General features: G+C 38.8%; 1 protein-coding gene and 1 non-coding gene across 2 annotated transcripts; both read left to right on the top strand.

Annotated features, from left to right (window-relative positions):
• Positions 1-2,574: 2,574 nt before the first annotated feature.
• LOC100374698 (heparan sulfate glucosamine 3-O-sulfotransferase 2-like) lies at positions 2,575-4,690 on the top strand. The gene is made up of 2 exons (XM_006822626.3): positions 2,575-2,700; positions 3,444-4,690. The coding sequence occupies exon 2, from the start codon at positions 3,521-3,523 to the stop codon at positions 4,688-4,690; it is 1,170 nt and encodes a 389-aa protein (XP_006822689.3). The 5' UTR covers positions 2,575-2,700; positions 3,444-3,520.
• Positions 4,691-16,715: 12,025 nt separating this feature from the next.
• TRNAS-CGA (transfer RNA serine (anticodon CGA)) lies at positions 16,716-16,797 on the top strand. Its single transcript has one exon. It is a non-coding gene; the product is annotated as a tRNA-Ser (tRNA).
• The last annotated feature ends 6,931 nt before the right edge of the window (positions 16,798-23,728 follow it).

Below are 23,728 nucleotides of genomic sequence, written 5' to 3' on the forward strand. Positions count from 1 at the left end.
AACTTAAATTTGGTATTTAATTCAAACAATTGATGGGCCATTAAAACAACCGATGAAAGATATTTTTCTGACCAATCACGTGACTTAATTTAAATTCACATAATGGTTTTCTTGATAACTATCTAGAGAATATAATGATAATATGAGATGAATGACGTTCCAAATCTAATCTAAAATTAATGGGTCGAACCAATAATTGTAGGGGTGGAAGGTATGGATAGGAGGTGTACCGGTATATTGAATACAGCGGTCGCCGTGTTCGAATATGGGCCCCCGTATATAGCATAGCTGAATTACTACACTACACATTGCATTGCATTTAAGTCCTACCTTTGGTGAGCGAAGGACTGTGCATGTGCCACTGGCGCCCGTGCTAGATCTTTTTTTGGCCCTAAAAACCAACAGTTACCTACAGTTATTGTCTGAGTTACCGTATTTTAATGAATAATTTTGGGATTTATTTTTTCTTGAGTGAAGCCCTGTCGTGGGTGCGTTGTCAGCGTACGCGTCTGATTCATATACATATCATAGTGAACTATATGTCCCTTATTCAAATAGTGAGGAGAAAGATGTGTTCTCAACTTGAATCGTGTTGAGAACAAAGAAACTACTAAACAGATCTAGAGTACTTTCCTATTAAACGGACATTGTTGAGAACACATACAGAAACGGATGAACGAATACTGTTTGGAACAATCTGATTAAAATATAATGTATTGTACGGCGTGTGCGGCGTCACTGATATTATAGAACAAGAAGCGGCATCGATACCACATTCTGTATAATACACGTACAATAAATATAAAATGGCCGTCGAAATCTCGATGACAGCGAGAGCGAGACGCTACTTGTTTTTGTCACTCAAATAGTGGTTCATTTCTCACTGATTTCTCTCGTCATCGCGTCCACTTTTCTCTGATGTTTATTATCCATGCTAATTTAACACGACTGAGTTGTTTCCACTAATCACATAGCAGAATTCACCATATCGCCGTATCGATGCTTTTTCCCACAAAATATGTCATGATATTTAGTGTGACCGATTTACATCTCATAGTGCATACTCTCGTTTTATATGTGAATAAAATAGAAATTAAATTGATTTACGCTTGCTTAAAGTGGGAGGGTCGTCACATGCACACGCACGGGAATTGAATCCCAAGCGACGATAACAACTCACGCTAAAAACGAAAGGCTCATGGGTAGACGCATATTCGTAAATAATGACACGCTATGGCCATCTGACGCATGCGCAGGTGACGACTCCCCCGCTTTAAGTTCGGGTACCATTTTTCTAGTCATGTGACCGTGATGCGCGGTATAGTGGGTTTTGGTAACCAGTCGACAGTGCTGAATATATAACCGCGATTCTGACTGTTGGGGGAAGGGGGAGGGGGAGATCTGCTCACCAACCTTGCCAAAGGCGCGACCTTACTAGGGGTTCCGGGAGCATGCTCCCCCTTAAAAAAAATGAAATATAGACTCTCTGAAACGCTATTTCCTGAATTTTGAGAGGCAAATTTTGTTGATACAAAAGATTTTAGCTTGATCTTGAATTTTTTTGGAGGGGCGACCTCCCCTCTGCCCCCGCCACTGTAGCCGTGCTTTTAAGAAGTATGTAGATGTACGTACATGTATTGTGGAATTTGTGGTCGTATAGGCCTATATTAAGCCACTTGTAACTCGTTTACCTACAAAAACTATGGACAGCATGCCGATACATTCAACACTGATGCAAATACGGTGTTTCAGGTCGTCGTCCGCCTGCATGGCGTTCGGAGATTCCTTCCTTCTCAACCCCGTGCGGTAACTCCATTTATAACCGATAAAAAGTTACAAATGACTGCCAAAAAGCACTTGAAATCAGGCTCGAAATTAAGTATAGCTTGAATAGCTTTGGTTTGAATATACAAAACCTCTTTTTTATTATTTATTTTAATTTAATCGTCAATGACGGCATTGTTGCATTGCATAATTAATGAAGGTTACTAGTATTAATAAGCGGGAGATTCCATTCTCTAATTAGGTTGCGAAGGTCATTGACAAGTAGAACAACTCATTATAATGGAGGAGGATAGATGAAAAATATATGTTGCATTTTATAAAAATACAATTTTTCCTGCTCCCGCTGGATATACGTGTATGGGCAACGACGGTTTCAGCAGGACGCTCGCCCGATGCCCATCTTCCACCTACAGAAATGTACCACGTTGTATATACAGCAGTTGTCGGATAATACAAATATCCACCAACATTATACATCGGTGTATATGATATGTTTAATTTAACCGTGTTCAACTTATGTAACGAAGAGTTGGTTTTGAACAAAAATCTACACATCTGAATAACATTTAGTATATACAATAACATACTAGTATATGTCAATACAAACCGTTTAATTAATATCGCCCGAATCAGCTACAAAGAAACAGCGGGATTGAAAAATGAAAACAAAATGTGGTTGTCAATGTGGTGTTCACAACTGCGGGGGCTTAATGGATTACATCGGAGTGGCAGGTTGTCAGTGGATTATGCTACAGAAACTCACCGGATATCGGACACGCGTCATTGTAGCGAAACGTATAACGTTATTACGGGTAGACTCTGCGTAATAGGAACAAAACCAGTCTACACAGATCTAGAACAATCGCATAATTTTTAAACAAGTTGCAGATGTCGTGGAACTAAAGGCAATATGTGGTAGGATCAGTTTGTTTGTGTATTGTCATCTCAACTTGAAATCGTTCACTGCTGGAAACACAAACCATGTACATTTGCCAATTATTTTCAAAGTTGGGAGAATATTACCTCTCTCTGCTTTTGTCTGTCTTGTTTTTCCTCCCTGAATTTTGCGCCAGTATATTGTAATATTTCATTCCCATTTATAGTGCGTATATGATGACAATATAGTGGTAAAATCTTATTTCTCATCATTATAATAATTATGTATATACATTGTATATTTTGTGTGGATGAACGAACATATATGTCATCATTCTGATTAAACACGTCATATTCGTTTGAGGCCATCTGACGCATGCGCAGGGGACAACTACCCCGCCTTAAATGGGCGATGTGGCTACCGTTGAATATAGCCGTGAATGTTTCGTTTGATATTGGAAAAAAAAAAACGGACAAAAAAAATTAAATATTAGGGTGTGATTTATCGTACAATAAAAATAACCTTTTGGCTGCAAGTAGTGTTCATTCGATGGAATTATGAAAACAGATTTTAATTATCTGTACACAGAAATAAATCCGGTATGAATGCACACTAGAGGTTTTTCAGTAATCAAGTAATCGCTGAAAAAATAAGGGTTTTATTTATGAAAAAGCATACCCTAACAATTTTATCAAGATGCACAGTTATCTAAAATGCTGAAATATACAAAATTGTCGCATACACATTCCCCTTGTAATATTGTTGATGTTGTTCATTGCAGAGACGTGGTTGGTTTGATAGAAAGATCGAGAGTGATACAAGAAGTGGTTTCGGCGAGGCGACACCCTTATATACGCAATGCGTCTATATTTTGCCAAGTATACAAATCACCGTTTTTTCTTTGTTAGCACACTAGTGCTTGGTGCTTATATTTTATCTGCCTACTTCGACGGACGATACCATATACGTGAGATAGGTGAAGAGGATAGGGCAGCATCGCTGTTGGACGATGACGAGGCAATGGAACATTTTCCCAAGCGTGTGTCCGCCAACCCTACAGCTTATATTGAGGCTAAATTTGGAAATTCATGTTACAAACCAAGCGTATATTATACTTGGGTGAAAGACTTTATTCTTTCCTCGGACATGAAACGATCAGACCAACCTGACTGTCAGAAACGACTCCCTAACGTAATCATGATCGGGGCCAAAAAATGTGCGAGCGATGCGCTGAGAGATTTCTTAGTACTTCATCCGTCGATAGTTTACGGTCGCGCGCCGGAGTACGTCGACGACGTGTTTGTTTCCGGTTCCGGAGAAACCCATTTCTTCGATAGGCACTATCAACGAGGGATTGATTTCTACAGAAACCTGTTTCCGTTTTCTAGACCCGGAGACACGTTGGTGGAAAAGACGCCGCAATATTTAAATTTCCCCGACGATGCCCCGGCGAAAATCTACAATGAAGTCGGGAAGGATACCAAAATCGTAGCTATTATTTGCGATCCAATTCGCAGAGCCGTTTCAGACTATGTGATGGAACATAAACGCGAAACATACAAAAAGTTTGTTCCCATGATGCACTACAGGATTAAAGACACGTTTGAGGAATCCGTCCTGGAATACGATCGTTTTGAAAATATTGATACCAACAATGACCTCATAAAGATCGGTATGTATGCATACCACTTAGCTCGATGGGTTAGATACTTTCCTCTGTCTCAAATATATTTAGTAGATGGCGGTGTATTCAAGACAGACCCGGTCAAAGAATTGAAGAATCTGGAACGTTTTCTTCAGCTACCGCGATATTTTAAAAAAGAACATTTCTTTCTTCACCCCAAAACTAACTTGTACTGCAGCGCCTTTCCTATTAAACGTTGTCTGGACAAGCGCCAGAAGGGATTACGTCACCCGGACGTCTCTGACAAAATTGTGAAACGACTACGTGATTTTTACAGAGCGTATGATAACCAGCTTTCGATGATGTTCAATCGAACTTTTACGTGGATGGACGAAGACGTATAACATTCCAAGAGTTCATTATTGAAAGCAAGCATGAACAACCATCAATTGGACATCTGTGCTGTACATCCCACCGTGTTGCTATGTACCGATCGCGAGAGTTCTCCCCCTTGACCTACTATCTAATTAAAAAAACGACCACACACGCACTACGTCTAATTCTAGTTTGCGTCTATTGTGCATATTACCGAGCAAATTGCACATACGCTGATTGACCTGAACGTAATTAGCGAAAATAATAAATATATTATAATAATAATAAATATATATATATATGATTTTTTAGATCATTAGTCCGAGTAATAGTTCCATGCGTGGTGCCATTATTACAGCCTAGAGACCAATGCAAACCGACAATAACATGTTCCTTGCAATTTTTCACGAAAATTCGGATTCTTGTTTTTTCTAAAAGTTGTCTGGTGATCACACATTTTGTTTTCATTTTCTGCATCTCAGTGGCATGGGTTAGTATTGAATGAATGAAAGAACAAATTTACATTTAATATTTCAATTTGTTTCGAACCTTTTTGCTGTTTCTTTGTGATGTGTTCATTAGAATCTTAATCCCGTCGGCGTATTTGGATTCACGAAGATTCTTCATTACTCACAATCACTGCGGCCCACAATATTAGGTTTTATAATTCATCAACAAAATTGAATAAAAGAAAAATATAACTTTGACACACAAGGATGACGTACACGTTTTTAGAGCATATTGTCTCTAATATTATTATTTTGTTGACCCTCAAACTTGTCAATATTCACTGTTTTGATGAGTTTATTTTTGCATATGCTTCATGTACCTAATGAGGTACGCAAATACATATGCCCATGGATGAACGTTATATGTATAACTACTCTTTCTTTATACTGAATATTGAACAGCGTCTAAAACAATCAACATAACAACTTTAATATTTATATGTAAATTATATCTTTTTTTTCTGTTAAAATGTCATCAATAATAATCTTTAAAAAAATGGATCTCAGTAATTTGAAACCAATAATTATAACATGTTTCTCGTCATGAGTAGCAAATCGGCGTGTCACCAACATTTAGAAGGTTGCCGTGTATTTAAGGGTTTATTAACGATGGACTGTGACACAGAGTCAGGGGTCCAATAAGCTAAACATCACAATGAAGTTGAAGAATTGTCAGTATTTGTCTTGGGATTGATTATTTTTTTCTGAAAATAAATCTGCGGTGTTTGACAATGATGACACTGCTCTTTAGTTTCAGTTAGGGTCGTGATTTACCGGCATTATTTGAAACAACTGCTGTAAAATAAAACATTATATAACTTACTGGGTGTAGTCCTTGTCATACACATCAGTTATGGGGTTTCCAAGTTCGTCTATCTGAAGAATTTGATAGTCGTGGTCTTTGCCATGGGACTCCACTACTGTGTTATATATTTTTTTACGTATTTTGTGTGTTTTGACAGTATATCTACATATTATGTACAGTGTATTTGTTGAAAGCGAATGGTGTTGACATAAACCTATACTCAAGCAGTGTGCATATTCGTGTGCACCTCGTTTCAGTGTTATAATGCGAACTGGGAAGCCACGTGACGTAGGGTTGCACACAGGTTGGCACCGGGTCAGGCTTCTTCGTCAGGCTAAAACTGCTGAAATGAGGTGCGTGATAAAACGCAATCAAATATCTGTATGCATTCAGCTACACGAGGGGGGGGGGGTCTGGGAGCTTGCCATGATTGAGTGCCACAATTTCTGTTTTAAGAAAATAACATTAATTTTATTATTGTTCGCTTGGTGAAGTTAAACAGTGTAACACTCGAGAACGTAGCGATCTTTAATAATTTAAAGAGTACGTACCCAATATTTGGCAATTTTACCAAGCCCACGTAACTTTAATCTCGGCTAACCTAGCTCACCCGTTTATTGCATTACAATACTTGTGTTATATAATCTCTACATCTTTTGGCTTGTCAAATACCCTTGCTTTAGAAAATGTAGTCGAAAATGGAGTCCGAAGGACTTGATGTACAATTAAAAATAATTAAGTAAATAAATAATTTCATGATAATTGCAGTGAGACACAACCGGTAAACTTTCTCCTTTATAAAACCACTTTTTCGGTTGCATGGACCTTAACCCATTTCGTTTTTTATAATAATTTCCACTTATTGCAATAATTTTCTAATTGGTATAAAATGTGCTGTAAACCTATAACACTACTAAAACAGAGCCAGGGCGATCAGCAAAAAGTATGAGAACAAAAGAACGCCAATATGAACACCCGAACATGTGTCTGTGAAACTTTCGCCTAGATCGTCAAAATACGATTAAGGTAGCAAGAGGGAAAAAAAATCGGAATAATATATTGTGAACTTTCTAATCTTTGGTCAAAATTTACTATGCGCGATACATTCGGAGAGTGATGTCGGTTTATTTTCATGAACCCAACTATACTTCCTTCGAACTTTTACACACAATGTTGAGTGACGGACTGAAAACAAATGATTTAATTTGCACACCGATTTGTTGATTATCCGGCTTTATTATGTCCTGTGTAACAAAAAATAGAAAAGTTTTGAAATATAAAAAAACCCTTACAGTGCCACTGTCTCATTGGTGACAAAATACTGAATAACTAGACAAAAGTGTGTAAATATTAAAACGCATAAACGCATACATGTGCCGAATAACTCGAGCCTGTTATCCAGAATAATATATCAATCCCTATATCAACCCCCCTAATTACTGGTAAGCAACGAAACATATAGTTTGATATTGTAGTCGCCGATAATCTATACTGTAGACCAAATCCGAATATGACTTATCATAATCTGAGTAATATTTATTGTACGTACCAAAATACCAGTGCACATGCTCAGACGTGTGGCACAGCGCATCATTCAGTTCGTGATAAATGTATGTAAAACAATGTATTTATGAATATATGTACCAATCATCAATTACTGAAAATTATATTTTGTCGTCCGTATTGTAATTTTTAATTCTTAGAACGTAAAAAGTAACGCTTTGTCACATTCAAGAATACAATTCCACATACTTGTTTTCTATACTTTTAAAAACATTTTGAACAAGCTAATGGACAAAATGAAAACCTTTGTGGTCCAACATTTCAAAGAATTATAGCAAAATTTATACAAATGTACATAATGTTACGTTTTCATCTACATGCGATGACAACGAATAGTACGACATTAAATGCATGAAGAATGTCTTACATTCATACACTGTTAGACTAATGTTCCAGGCTTAACCGGATTTGAGAATGTGTATTCTTCTTCCTGTGTACACTTCAATCTGAGTTCGTTTAGATACGACAACTGGTTTGCCTGTTCTTGAACCACATTCGACTGCACTTCATTGGCGTCAGTTTCGTTAATTTGCGATGAGGGACAGACCATACTTGATGATTCATTTTCTCTAGTCCTGTCATTATCATCTGTTTGTTTGATGTATGAGCTAACCTCATCCGCAGCTAACGGAGTTCTCTTAGGAAGGTTTTCACTCTCATCGCTTTGTCGTGGTTTGTTGCGATTTCTCAATGCGCTCCATGGTTTTTTCCCCTTTTTTTTCTTTTTCTTTTTTGTCTTTGTGGCAAATTGTATTTCGCCAGGGACGTCATCACAAACCATTTTATCTAATTCATCATTAAATTCATGGTTCTTGTCAGACTCGTCGTCATCACTGAAGCTCCACGAATAACGAAGTTCTTCTGGCTCTAAATACTGCTCGGGCTCAAACTTAGCAGGATTTGTTTTGTGAGGGCGCGAGTACAATGATGACAATCGATGTCTGTTATTTGTATATGATTCAGTTTGGGCTTCCAATCCGGCACTTCTGTTTTGTATGTTTTCAGAAAACGAAAGGAACCTTTCTCTATTATATTCATGCTGTGACCATCCTCTATCGGCTATTGGAACTTGTGTTGTATGACGCATATTCACTCCACTGCTGTTAGTGTTATAATGCGCATTTATTATCTCATGGCTAGTGTGCGCTGAAGTAAGCTTCATTTTAGCTTCACTGAGATCAAGCACTTTCATTTTACCCAAGAACTTTGGTTCATCTAGTTGTTGATCTTTTTTCCCCTGAAGCATAATATCGTCAATCTCCGAGTACAGCTGGTGTTGGTCTTCTATTAACTCCCGTGACTTAGCTGTTTCAGAAGGTTCTGAAAGTGCACGTGTACATTTCATAGCAAATTTGTCGCTGTTAGTCCCTTTTGGTTTCATCGCTCTATTATATTTAGGAGTAGAGTCGTTTTTGGACAACGTATCCATATTTTGATTCATCTCATGTAGTGGATTTGGAACATTTATATATTTTACGCCTTTCTTTGATGTATTTTGAAGGGTGTCATTGCTATCCCGCGGATGCCACGACGATCTCCTTTTTATAGATAACTCTGTATGACTAACTGAAGTGTTTTGCTTTGTTTTCAGTGACGGTAATTTCCATCGAATTTGAGTGTCAGCCATGACGTGTCCTTGTTCTCCCTTGTTTTTGCAGCTGTTTTCATACATGTTCTCTGTTTCTTGAGAGTCTGAACTGAGAACATGGCCTTGTTTCTTCAAAGTTGGTCTTCTGTACATCATCGTACTGTTTACTTGGTCTATATTTGCCTCATCATTATCTTCTCTAATATCAGAATATGTCCTAGAGTCGATGGATTTATTATCTGTAGATGCATTACATTCTACCTTTTTTCCACTATACATCCTGGATACTTTATCTGTGTCAGAAGTTTGAAAGCTGCTAGTGTACAAGGTAGATCTTCTGTCTGCTAGTGGTTTATCTCGTTCTGTCAAAGGTCTACTTTTAACCTCGTCTGATGGAACATCATCGTACACTATATGATTTGGCTGGTTCTTGTTGGCACCAGTTATATCATCTTTACTTTCGCCATCATTGAGGATTTTTTTCTCGCTTATATACTCTTCATATGCAATATTATTATCCACACCATCTTCAACAACACATTCATCTTTGCGTATTGGTCTTTCATACAAGTCATCTGAAGTCTGATGTGCAACATTATCTGGTAAAGATAAAACAGGAGGCGAAGGAGGTGGGTATGATGGGATATCATCTTCAGAGTCATGCGTATGTTGGAAAGGTGGTGGTGGTGGAGGAGGTGGCAGTGGAGGCATGACATCTCCTTCAAGTAGTGGTGACTGTGGTGGGGTCGGAGGGAGAGGAAGATCCATGAAGTTCTCATGTGCAGTTGCATTTACATTGATATATTTAATACCATCAGACGGGGATAAAGTTTCCTCAACTATGTTAGCTCGACTTACGCTTTGAGACCGTTTCCTCCTAAAAGATGGCAAGAAGGATGATGATGTAGGCTGCAATGTTTTCCTTTTTTCTGACATTTTCTGTTTATCTAGTACTTTAGGCCTCTTTCTTAATTTGACATTTGTTATCCCAGAAAGTATAACTTGGTTATTGTTGTTTTGGAGAACCGGAGAGTGATTCTTGTCTATCGATGCTGGCGTCTGAATGCTGGAAAGTGTTTCCGTTGTTGGCAACGGGCTAGTACATGGGCGAACAAATTGATTTTGCATCTCGTCCTGTCCACGTAGGTTTAATCCACTCATGTCTTCATACGAATCACTCAATGATGAGTCTATTGAGGGAGATTTCTGTAGTTTAAAATTCGCTGCTATTGCTTCTTCGTTCAAAGTGGCCGACTCTTCACTGGTCAGTGGAGGGGGCGGGGCTGGCCATTCAATTTCCTCCTCCTCCTCTACATCCGGGTTGTTAAAGCTTAGTATCGATTTAGAAACTTGGCGACGCTTTTGCAAAAACTCAATGCGTTTCTTTCCAACCTTTTCTTTCCGAACATGACTGTATACTAATCCACCCTGCTCATATCGCACACTGCCAGCTTCCCACATACGCTCCCCGTACACGTCATCAAGGTCAAGTGAATGCTCTAACTGGTCCTTTAATGATCCTTTATGGTAATACTGGAACAGTTCTCTGTCTTCTTGGTCGAGATTGCTTTCTGTTTCAGCAAATGCTGCACTTAGCTTTCCAAACCGTGAGGAGCTCTCTTCCGATTTTTGTCTGAGGAGTGTATTCAAAGGTTTCATTGATCTGGAAAGATATTTTAATATCTTAATATCTCATATTTAAAAGTATGAATCGTTTGATTTGTACTTTGTATACATCATTATGTACGTTTGTATTATACTGGGATTTTTTACAGAAGTACGCAAATCGAACATTTTCAGGACAAAAACTGTTCACCACCTTTTGCAAAGTCAAAAACGCACAAAAATAAAATAAAAGGAGTTTCTTTTTGCAAATTTATATCACAGGGTTTTACCACAAGAGGGTGCTAATTACAGTAAAAACGTATTGTGTACATTACCTGTGACAGAAGCAAACAAACATCACATTGAAAGTTGGTCTCCGTATTCTGTGGGGTAACCAGCAACGATTCATTAAATTGAACATCCAATCGGGACAGCTCTTAGGCTGCAATTGGTGTTTTCTTTTCAAGAGTGCGCTCTTGATCTGCAAAAAACAAACAAATGTACACAAATAATACCGGGATATATAATGGCACATATTTTTGTTTGACATGTTATCTATCAAGTAATTTCAGTAATACAATATGTAAATCAGTTATCACCTGTGACAGATGCAGGTGTGGAAAAGGTACAAGTTTAACATCTCTTGTGATGTCATCATCACGCGTGGCGTCGTGTGCATTGTATAATTGCCATATTAGGTTAGCAAACATAAAAGCATCGGAACCAATAGAATAGGTACTGGTGTCGATAACTTCGAGAGGAGACCTACAGAGCACAATGCAAAATAAAAGGAAAAACATTCAGATCATCATGTATGTTTCAGCCTTTGAGGTAGAGAAATAACACATATTATAACACCGACTCTCGCTTGTATTAAGGGAGCTCGAGTGTGCTCTTCGTCATTCAGTCGCCATTCTCTAAAAACGGCGTTCGGCTATCGGCGCGTATTTTACACATATGAATTATAAACAATTCTCCTCCTCTAAAGTAGTACTGATTACGTCATGTTCTTGTGCATCGAAATTCCCGATTTCCGAATTGATAGCGTTTGCGCGTGTATTGTTTTGGAGCTTGCGCATATTGCGTGACCTGAGGTCAACAAATCGGAAGGTAGAACAGATTTCGAATGTTCCTAACCGTAGAGTTGCAGTACACTTGTGTTTCCAACTCGCAGTGTAAACAATCAAATAAAAGTGACGTCATCTTTCAACTATATCTCGTATTAGCCTTTGAAAATATGCAGACTATTCTGCCTAAGCAAGAAAAACGAACATGCACAAAATAGCTGTAGCATGATATTTTTTATATTGGGGGGGGGGGGTATTTTTGGAGTTGAAAAATGTCACGGCCATATTTACTCAGCAAAACCCACACGTACCATCTCTTCGTCAGTTCAATTTTCCTGCAAAAATATTTTTTGTTCAACTGGTCCACGTTTCTGGCTATTCTAGCTGCCCCCCTTTTGAACCCACTCACGCTCACTTCGTTATCTTCTAAAAACAGTTTCAAATATGCCGATGACTTCTTCCGAGGTTCCTGTGTATTGTTTTTTTGACTCAAGTTAAGACACGTTAAGCCTCTGTTACATTTGTAAATTCTGAGGAATCTCTCAAAAGAGTAACTACTAGTAACTAATCGGGTGACAAGGAGGGAGCTTGGCACGTAGATGGTTTGTTTTATAGGAAATTCACGAATTCCTTAAACCTATTTCCACCTATAATTTGTAACACTACAGATCACTATTATTTCTGTGGTTTAAACTGCAATATTAATTACACACGAACCATCTCAGTGAATCCGGTGGCATTTCTTTCACAATGGTGCATTCTTGGTAAGTCTCCACATATTGTGAAAGTTCCAGTACAGAAGCACGCCCCCAACGACTAATCTTCACCTGCAAAACAAATCAACTGAAAATAAGTTATAACACTCTTTGCCTCGTGTCCCAAGCATGGCTAGTTTTTATTCTAAATTCTTTGTCAAGATTTTACTAGGAAAGTACTTTTTTGTTCTAAACAGTCCGCGTTTACTATTTTTTGTTCTTAACAATGTATGTTTACCAAAAAGCGCCAAATTCGCGGTATCACTTTGTTAGTGTACACCGAAGACTGTTAAAGGGCGGTAGTCGTCGTCGACACGCATGCGCGAGATATATGGGTCACATATAAACAAAGATGGCGACTTTGGCTGTTGCGCAGATCAACGAGTACAAACTGAGGCGTTAACGAGCTTTAATTAGGTATTTAGTTGGTGATTGGAAGGTATCGAAGGAGTCACCGGCGGTAATCAATTCAAGTCGCGCCCAGGTCAAACCTCATACTTGCGATTTCATTAGAAGAGCGCATTGGATTGTGGGAAAATCAACGTTTATCAACACAAATGTCGCACATACGCGGCGCGACAACTGCCGCCCTTTAACCACAGGGAGCCCAGGAACTATAATCATCTGTAATACGCAGTCTCTATGAGCGGCGGGGGGGGGGGGGTATCCAGTGTAAGAAATAGACAAGGGATGAAGGCTCCAGCCAGCTCACATTTTTTAAACTCGAAAAAACAGACGAAAAGAATGAACAATAAAATATAAAAAAAAATACCAGGTTGAAGAATATTAGTTGCTTTTTAAAATTTCGCCAAAGCCCTACCTATATTTTACCGATATCTGCTAAATAAATCAAGAAAACTACACAAATTTACTCCATTTAGGAATTCCTAACGGTTTGCCCGAACGCACGGCACAGTTGGAGGCGTGGCCTGTTCAGCATTTGTCAACAACCAATCACAAGACTGGTTACGAACCAGTTGAGCAAGGCTAACCGAGTCGTGACCTCAATGTGGTGGCGGTGGACGTCGCGCCACGCATGTACGAGATTTGTGATTACCGTAATAGGTTACCCATCATTCAATGCGCTCCACCAGTGACACGCATGAAACTGGTCGCTCACATGCGCCACGAAACGACCACCAGAGTTAGGAATCATAAAATAGCAAATACAAATAGTAGGTTTTAAAATGCCGCTTAATGGCGGCACCAGATAACCATAAAAAAACGTAGAAATTCTAAAAAGCATCTCAAATGTTGTTGAATGAAATTTCTCGCAGTGTCAAATTCTAAATGGGTAAAATACATATGGTTCACAATCAAAAACTAATAGTTTGGATACCCTATTTTTTCTTTCGTATTTAATAAAGTAATCAATCACAATTCAGTGAAGTTTCAGGAATGTTCTTTTCCAAAAGCGTGCTAGCCGCGACCTTTTTTTAATTTTCGGCATCACGTGTTTTACTACTTTTTACTTATGTTTAAGGCATTCTGTACCTTCCCAGCAGATGTATAGAAAACATGGTTTGCTCTCAGATCGCAGTGGATTATCCCCGCCGAGTGAGCGTAAGACATTCCAGTCGCTATTTGCATTAAGAGTTCAGGGAAATTGTCGCTGTCGAAGCATTTTTCGTAACAGACTTGTAACAGGTTCCATGACGTGTCGAAATACTCGGACAGCTGAAAAATACAATGTGTCAGCAGAAAATTAAACATAAAGTTACACAACCTTCGCTAAAATTATCTGATCAAATTTATTTATGATGTGGATTATCGATTTATTCATCGTTGTACCGCGGTTTCTACCCACGAAACATCTCAACGGGTTACCAGTTCCGAACACCGTGACATTTTCCCAAAAATACATGTATACCAAACACAATACAAACACACCCCCAATTTCTTTAAAAACAAATTCTTCAGTCTTAAACACACAATTTGAATGATAGGCATCATCCACGCTATACTCTGACATACGATGTGGTGTGACTCACCAGAAAGACATCACTATCGCTCCTGACGAACTCTACCAAGGTAGCTATATTCTCATTTTTCAACGCCAACAAACCAGCTTCATCTTCTTTCGAATGCTTCCAAATAAGACACTCACTTGAAACATTTTGCTGCGAAGCAAAATAAAAACACACACACACACACATACCATATAAAACAGGAAGGCTTGTGTATTTTCTCTTAAATCCCACACAAAGACTGTTATTTCCGCCGAACTTTCACGAAACATACCGATATCACCCGAACGTTTCAAAAATACACCACCAGAAATGTCATGATTATTGATTTTACGAGTATTTATATTATCTTATATATAAAAATATTTTTTGCAGTGGTGAGCGATATACATCGACTTTGACTTCCGTTCGAGTACGGCTCGTTCGAAGTTCGTGCATGACGCGCACCCGGCCGTAAAAGGCGCATGCCTATTTAAATTTGTACAAATCGACTGTAAATTTGCAGGAGTTCACGGTACTATTAGTAGAACGTTTACCACAAACATTTGGTGTTATATCAAATAGATACTTAGAGAATTATCTTAGTTGCTGTATAATAACCAAGTGCGAACAAAGGCGACAAAGGCCGGGGACAAAGGAAAGGACATTCAGACAAAAACACTACCGCGTGACACTAACAAGTGGTCTATTCAGTATTTCGGGGCGGAAATCCGGGCATTTTCAACCGCCTGGCAACCCTCGCGGTGAAAACAAAGACCAAAAACTCGCAGAAAACGGTACTTTGCGATGGTTGTTGAGAGTCCCCTGAACAGTGTAACAAGATTAGCCCTACGTGTGTAACATATATGAATTTGGTTGTTCAGGATTACTTCAAAGTTGAGTTTGTGTTGTTTTCTCGAGTTTTCACCGGCTCCACCGGCGTTCCACAGCAGCGCGCACAGAGCCCATAGAAATGCGTGGTACAGTGGTCTTAGCAACGTAGAACGTCCGTGACGTAGCTCCGCCCCCGAGGATAGGCTTGTTCGAGGTAGGTTGCTGACAAGCATATGGGCTGTGCAAACCAAAATGTGCAGCGAACACTTACAACGCAGCCACCCTCGGGAAAAAGATTAACAACATTACGAACTTCATGATGTATAAAATTAATCAACAGATCACAAATACATCACCCGATGCCCCCTGCCTTATTAAAGCGAGGGAGTCGTCACCTGCGCATGCGTCAGATGGCCATAGCGTGTCATTGTTTACAAACAAGCGTCTACCCAAGAGCCTTTGCATTTTTAGCGTGTGTTGTTATCGTTGCTTGGGACTCAATTCCCGCGCGTGCGCAGGTGACGACCATCCCGCTTTAAACTAACACACACAACAGTCCACTTTACCTTGACAGATGAACGACGTTGCTCACGTTTCCACGGAATCGGAGTGTCATGGAAACGGATCTCGCCCGCTTGACATGGAAACTTGTCCTGAAAAAATAGAAATATGAGAAAAATGGAATCAGTACTCAGAATGATACAATTCGTAAAATGACAGCGTCAGAATACAGGTATTATGTCTGGATTTGTTAACATCTGATTTTTCGTTGTAAGCGATTATGACAAACCTTTATCTTTCGATGTGCTTTGTATATATCATTGTAGAAGTCTTCAAATAGATAACTAATGTCTTTGAGATTCGTCGGCATACCCTGTAATGGAAAACAGCTATAAGTTCGAAACCACTGGATGACGCCATTTTAATCACTTCGGAAGTATGATTAAAACATCGTTTATTGGAAAGTTCATTCTTATTATTTTGATTACAGTAAGCTAGGAAAATAACCAGTTCCAAATTTTTAAGAGTTTGTCGCTTTTTATAGTTTTAAGATCTAAACATTTATAAAGTGTATGAATTGTTCCATTTTGATTTTTTAAAACAGAAATAAATAAATAAATATATGATTACAAAAACGGGACGTTATTTATTGAATTTAGCTTGAGCTTGTTCTCATAATGTCAGATCTGTTAAATAATGTATTTAAAGTAGAAATGGCGACTCATCTCCAGCGGGACTCACGATTTCCCGTGCAATTAGCGGCACTATTCTCACAGTCAATGCATAGCGCTGGTTTGTTATCTGATGTCAACATCTGCTACATGCTAATTTGAGTACTAGTATATTTTTTATAACAATTATTCCCCTCACAACTGGCAACAGCTGCGATGGCCGAGTGGTTAAGGCGTTGGACTCGAAATCCAATGGGGTCTCCCCGCACAGGTTCGAACCCTGTTCGCAGCGATTAATTTTAATTTCAGATTTGAGTTTAGCATGGGAAATAGTCATGCGCATGCGCGGACATAATATATGCTTGGGCAGCCATCTTGAATACGGCTTGAAACTAAATATAGTTAAGATGACCAACGTTTCAAAATTTGCAAATACCATGAAAACGAACACATCATTACACGAATAACATAGAACATTTCCCAGGGGTATTTTGAACCACAATTACCGTTAAAAGATTATTTCGGTTTCAAATACAATCGGGAAAGATTTTTCGTGTAATGAAATGTTCGTATGCAATGGACTTTTCCACACAAAAACGACGAATTCAGCCGATTTTTGTCAGCAGTTGGATTAATGATGTTACCTCAACAGATCGTTTGGCTGTGAAAGTTTGGTATTTTTCGGGATTTGTATGAATCTGAAAAAACGCACAACAAAAACGTTTCTTAACTCGTGCCTTTATTTAGTTTTAAGTCGTATTCAAGATGGCTGTCCCATATCATAGTCAAATATCTGTAAATTAATCGCATTTATGTTATCTCTTGTACGCCAACTGACTGTGATTAAAGCGCGGTAGTCGTCGCATGTGCCACATTTGTGTTGATAAACATTGATTTTCCCAAAATGCAATGCGCTCTTCAAATGAAAATCATAAGTATGAGGTTTGATCTGGGCGCGACTTGCACTGAATACCGCCGGTGACTCCTTCGATACCATCCAATAACATGGAAATTACTTAATTAAAGCTTGGAAACGTCTCAGTTTGTACTCGTTGATCTGCGCAACAGTCAAAGTCGCCATCTTTGTTTATATGAGACCCATATATCTCGCACATGCGCAGCGCGACGACTACCGCGCTGTAAATATAATAAGAATGTAACATCAAGCTTCACATTATGAAGATGAGATGTAATTATAATCTTTCACAATAATTGACTGACTAATAACAATAATACGTACCCTATCCGGATATGCTTGTTGTCGACTATCCCTTTTCATAGGTTGTGGAAAACTGTCGTCGAATTCTGAAAAGGAGGAGATAGAGTGTCCATAACAGATGAAAACTAAGCCGCGTTTTACTTCTTTCAATATTGTCAATGAATTAATTGGTCTTTTAGCTCCGACCCATTTCTTTCCATTGTAACCTGCTACGTGGCTACACAATGATCGAGAAAATATAGTCCACGTGTGCTACGGAGTTACTTTTGATTGAAACTTTTTTAAGTAGTTTAACATCAACGTTTTGTGTGGTGTTCAAAAACTGGTCCAAAATACAAATCGAAATTGTAAGGACTAAACAGCTAAATATGATCTACATAATACGAGCCGCAAACAAGTATCTGTGTATACAAGGAATTGTAATGCAATAGCTAGCAATGAACGTAAAATATTCATAAATATGTAATATATGCAATTTTGTTACAGGAACGCCATCCACTGAAACGATCGGTAGAGGGCGCACTACAGTAGACGGAAAGTTCGGAAGGGATTCACTGCGGCTGCAATTGTCTCGTGAGACCCGTTTAAATGAGCGTAGACTACTATTATGTTGAGCTCATAAGCTAATCACAATTACAGATTTAAATTTGAATGAAACCTGGGGGCCGTTATGTACACATATTTATAAATTCTTTTATAAATTTAGGTGCAGTTTTTTTTTTCGCTGCGCACTGTATCCAAACTCGTCATTGTAAATTTGAAGCAGTATGTGGATAATGGCGAAAAAAGTGCAAAGCTCGTCGCGAGATATATGCGTCGCGACGACCAACGCCCTGCATTTTATTGAAATAAATCTACCGTTCATATTCTCTCGAGTTTCCTTTGTACTAAGGATATAGTCCTGCAACATATCTTGTAGCTGCTCAACTGGCTGCCGTTTTTCAGAATTCGTCAACAAACCACTGAGAATAATCTTAAACAATGGGTCCGGAATACAGGCAGGTTGGATGAAACGATGACCCCAGATGACCTTGATAAAGAGAAATTCAGAAGACAAATTCTAAAAGAAAACAACTACTAATATTTGATTCATTTGCATAATTTGAAATATGCGCATTGTCATTTCGTGTTCTAGAAAAACGATTACCATAAGTGATGTAATCAGAGCAACCGCGCTCCAATTTTATGTGCCTCTCATCTTTATCACAATCATCGGGTCTGATGTGTGACGTCATTCATTTAAAAAAAAAATGTGACACATTGACATGCCAGCCCTGTTTACCGCACTCCTGTGGTAGGCGACAATACAGTATACTGTGAATGAGGTTTTCGTTCCCACAATGCATATTACCTGTTGCATGACGTCATCAGTCTCCATTCCATATAGCTCCGTATATGGCTGGCACCCGTACGTCAGTATCTCGTAGATTGCGCAACAGAGCATCCAGCTGTCAGACTTGTAGCTGTACGCGTTCCCCATCAACGACTCCGGGGCGCTCCAGCGTTTCGCTATTTGTTCGTCATAGTTTCCTATATAGAAGGAAGGATACAATTAGTGAATTCGGGAAGTAGTTTTGATCAGTTTTGACTCTCTCTTCCACCCAGAAGTGTAATTCGAATTCTATACAAAAGTGATCGACCTCACTACCACGTTGTTGCCTTACCATAAAATATTCTACGAATTTGACCATTGATGCTCTTTTGTTTTATTTCCCTGGCCATGTTGAAATTACTGTATTTGACTATCACGCACGGGCCGATGTGTGATACGTGTATATTTCGTGCGATTATGTCCCTTAAAACGACCCCTAAGTCGTGGCAATGCAACACGGCCTGCACAATGGGGAATACGATATAGGTCAGAAGATCGTGTTGATTTAAATATTGTTCCGTTTTATTTTTGTTTGTTAGGTAGTCAAGGAGGGTTGTCTGATTTCTTTCCACAATATAGACGTTCGGGCACGGGTTCCGCTGAAATCCGATCAGTTTCACAACATGTTCATGACCCTGCACTAGAGAAAGCATTTTCAGTTCTCGTGAAAAATCTGCGAAGTTCGCGTTGTTTACATCCCGAGCGTTTATGAAATTGTCAACGCTCGGTGCTTTTAGATACTTTAACCACACGGCTTCATCTTTTATTGTCCCCTTAACTTGCCAATAATTTGGAACATCCGGGTCCTCCTCTACGTTATCGCCGCTAGCACCGTCATACTTCAGTGAAATTCTTCGAAAATTCTTCTCAGCATACCCGATTACAATTTCCCGAACTCTGCGTTCAAGTAATACGCTTCCTTTGTCTTTATGACTCACAACTAAACGCGAAGCTAACTCACTCCTGACTTCTTGGCAGCTGTGAAAAACGAAAGGCTTGAGGGATTCATTGATATAATGACGTAAGTTGTCCGCACTCCTGTCGACGAACTGCAGGGCCCACAGATCGCACAATCCGAGTAATTTCTTCTTGTTCGTTGATGGGTGGCGCAAGACAGCACGGCATACATCTATAAAAAAATCATGGTATATTGCCATGAAATGAGAAACTCCGCATACTAAATATATGAAAAGATATGTCCCAAGAACATTCTCACGTTACACGCGTATGACTACACATTGACTATAATCAGTCAGTAAATCAGAAAAGTGAAGAAATACACACTACGTCACGTGTTGGTGCTTATTTTTACGCAAGGAGTTAGGCTATATTTATAATTTTGTCACCCAAATCGCAAAGTTCGCCAATATATACTCTAAACTATTATCTAGCAGAGTTAATCTAAACGAATCCATAAAGAACAACAGATCGCACATAATTTCTTGCATTTTAAGTCAGGCAATTATGGCCGGGAACGTTCTCACAGTCTGAGATCGTTTAAAACATTCGATATCGGGGAAACGGACGTGGGACAGATAAGACAGTGTACCGTATGTTGCACCATTAATACGTTTTGCATGCGTACTGGTAAGAATGAAATTAACAACTGACTACCTGGCTCGTGAACTTTTTCTAGAATTGTTACGTAAGCACTGGTTACCATAACAACAAATCTAAAACCCGCTCCGTGTTTTTTCTGATGTTTGTGCATCATTCGCTGAAGATACCAGAGTAGTTTTAGGGATAATGTCGACCTCACACTTTTAAGTATCTGTTCGAGAGAAAAAAACAAACAGCAAATGACCCATAAATATCACATTTTCTTATTTTTACAATGCAAGCAGTTAGCGTTGAAAGAAAAAGTCAGTTTTATGATGTAAACACTGATTTTTAAGCAACAATACCCACATAAATTATCAAGAGGTGTGTTATGTAGGACATACACAATGTATATTTAATTTTTTTATAACGTCACAACTTTGGCCGAATTATTTTTTAGACATGTGGTCACAGTGGTACAATGTATAGAGCTATGGTCACAGTGATACAATGTATAGAGCTATGGTTACAGTGGTACAATGTATAGAGCTATGGTTACAGTGGTACAATGTACAGAGCTATGGTTACAGTGGTACAATGTATAGAGCTATGGTTACAGTGGTACAATGTATAGAGCTATGGTTACAGTGATACAATGTATAGAGCTATGGTTACAGTGGTACAATGTATAGAGCTATGGTTACAGTGGTATAATGTATAGAGCTATGGTTACAGTGATACAATGTATAGAGCTATGGTTACAGTGGTACAATGTATAGAGCTATGGTTACAGTGATACAATGTATAGAGCTATGGTTACAGTGATACAATGTATAGAGCTATGGTTACAGTGGTACAATGTATAGAGCTATGGTTACAGTGATACAATGTATAGAGCTATGGTTACAGTGATACAAAGTATAGAGCTATGGTTGCAGTGGTACAATGTATAGAGCTATGGTTACAGTGGTACAATATATAGAGCTATGGTTACAGTGATACAATGTATATAGCTATGGTTACAGTGGTACAATGTATGGAGCTATGGTTACAGTGATACAATGTATAGAGCTATGGTTACAGTGGTACAATGTATAGAGCTATGGTCACAGTGGTACAATGTATGGAGCTATGGTCACAGTGGTACAATGTATAGAGCTATGGTCACAGTGGTACAATGTATAGAGCTATGGTCACAGTGGTACAATGTATAGAGCTATGGTTACAGTGATACAATGTATAGAGCCATGGTTACAGTGGTACAATGTATAGAGCTATGGTTACAGTGATACAATGTATATAGCTATGGTTACAGTGATACAATGTATAGAGCTATGGTTACAGTGGTACAATGTATAGAGCTATGGTCACAGTGGTACAATGTATGGAGCTATGGTCACAGTGGTACAATGTATAGAGCTATGGTCACAGTGGTACAATGTATAGAGCTATGGTTACAGTGGTACAATGTATGGAGCTATGGTTACAGTGATACAATGTATAGAGCTATGGTTACAGTGGTACAATGTATAGAGCTATGGTCACAGTGGTACAATGTATGGAGCTATGGTCACAGTGGTACAATGTATAGAGCTATGGTCACAGTGGTACAATGTATAGAGCTATGGTCACAGTGGTACAATGTATAGAGCTATGGTTACAGTGATACAATGTATAGAGCCATGGTTACAGTGGTACAATGTATAGAGCTATGGTTACAGTGATACAATGTATATAGCTATGGTTACAGTGATACAATGTATAGAGCTATGGTTACAGTGGTACAATGTATAGAGCTATGGTCACAGTGGTACAATGTATGGAGCTATGGTCACAGTGGTACAATGTATAGAGCTATGGTTACAGTGATACAATGTATAGAGCTATGGTCACAGTGGTACAATGTATAGAGCTATGGTTGCAGTGATACAATGTATAGAGCTATGGTCACAGTGATACAATGTATAGAGCTATGGTTACAGTGGTACAATGTATAGAGCTATGGTTACAGTGATACAATGTATAGAGCTATGGTCACAGTGATACAATGTATAGAGCTATGGTCACAGTGGTACAATGTATAGAGCTATGGTTACAGTGATACAATGTATAGAGCTATGGTCACAGTGGTACAATGTATGGAGCTATGGTCACAGTGGTACAATGTATAGAGCTATGGTTACAGTGATACAATGTATAGAGCTATGGTCACAGTGGTACAATGTATGGAGCTATGGTCACAGTGGTACAATGTATAGAGCTATGGTCACAGTGGTACAATGTATAGAGCTATGGTCACAGTGGTACAATGTATAGAGCTATGGTTACAGTGGTACAATGTATGGAGCTATGGTCACAGTGATACAATGTATAGAGCTATGGTCACAGTGATACAATGTATGGAGCTATGGTCACAGTGGTACAATGTATAGAGCTATGGTCACAGTGGTACAATGTATAGAGCTATGGTTACAGTGGTACAATGTATAGAGCTATGGTTACAGTGATACAATGTATAGAGCTATGGTTACAGTGATACAATGTATAGAGCTATGGTTACAGTGGTACAATGTATAGAGCTATGGTCACAGTGATACAATGTATGGAGCTATGGTCACAGTGATACAATGTATGGAGCTATGGTCACAGTGGTACAATGTATAGAGCTATGGTCACAGTGATACAATGTATGTAGCTATGGTCACAGTGGTACAATGTATAGAGCTATGATTACAGTGGTACAATGTATGGAGCTATGGTTACAGTGGTACAATGTATAGAGCTATGGTCACAGTGGTACAATGTATAGAGCTATGGTTACAGTGGTACAATGTATGGAGCTATGGTTACAGTGATACAATGTATAGAGCTATGGTCACAGTGGTACAATGTATAGAGCTATGATTACAGTGGTACAATGTATGGAGCTATGGTTACAGTGGTACAATGTATAGAGCTATGGTTACAGTGGTACAATGTATAGAGCTATGGTTACAGTGGTACAATGTATGGAGCTATGGTTACAGTGATACAATGTATAGAGCTATGGTTGCAGTGATACAATGTATAGAGCTATGGTTGCAGTGATACAAT

This window comes from Saccoglossus kowalevskii, chromosome 9 (genome assembly GCF_978046115.1).
Source record: "Saccoglossus kowalevskii chromosome 9, keSacKowa6.1, whole genome shotgun sequence".
In the NCBI taxonomy this organism is placed as follows: domain Eukaryota; kingdom Metazoa; phylum Hemichordata; class Enteropneusta; family Harrimaniidae; genus Saccoglossus; species Saccoglossus kowalevskii.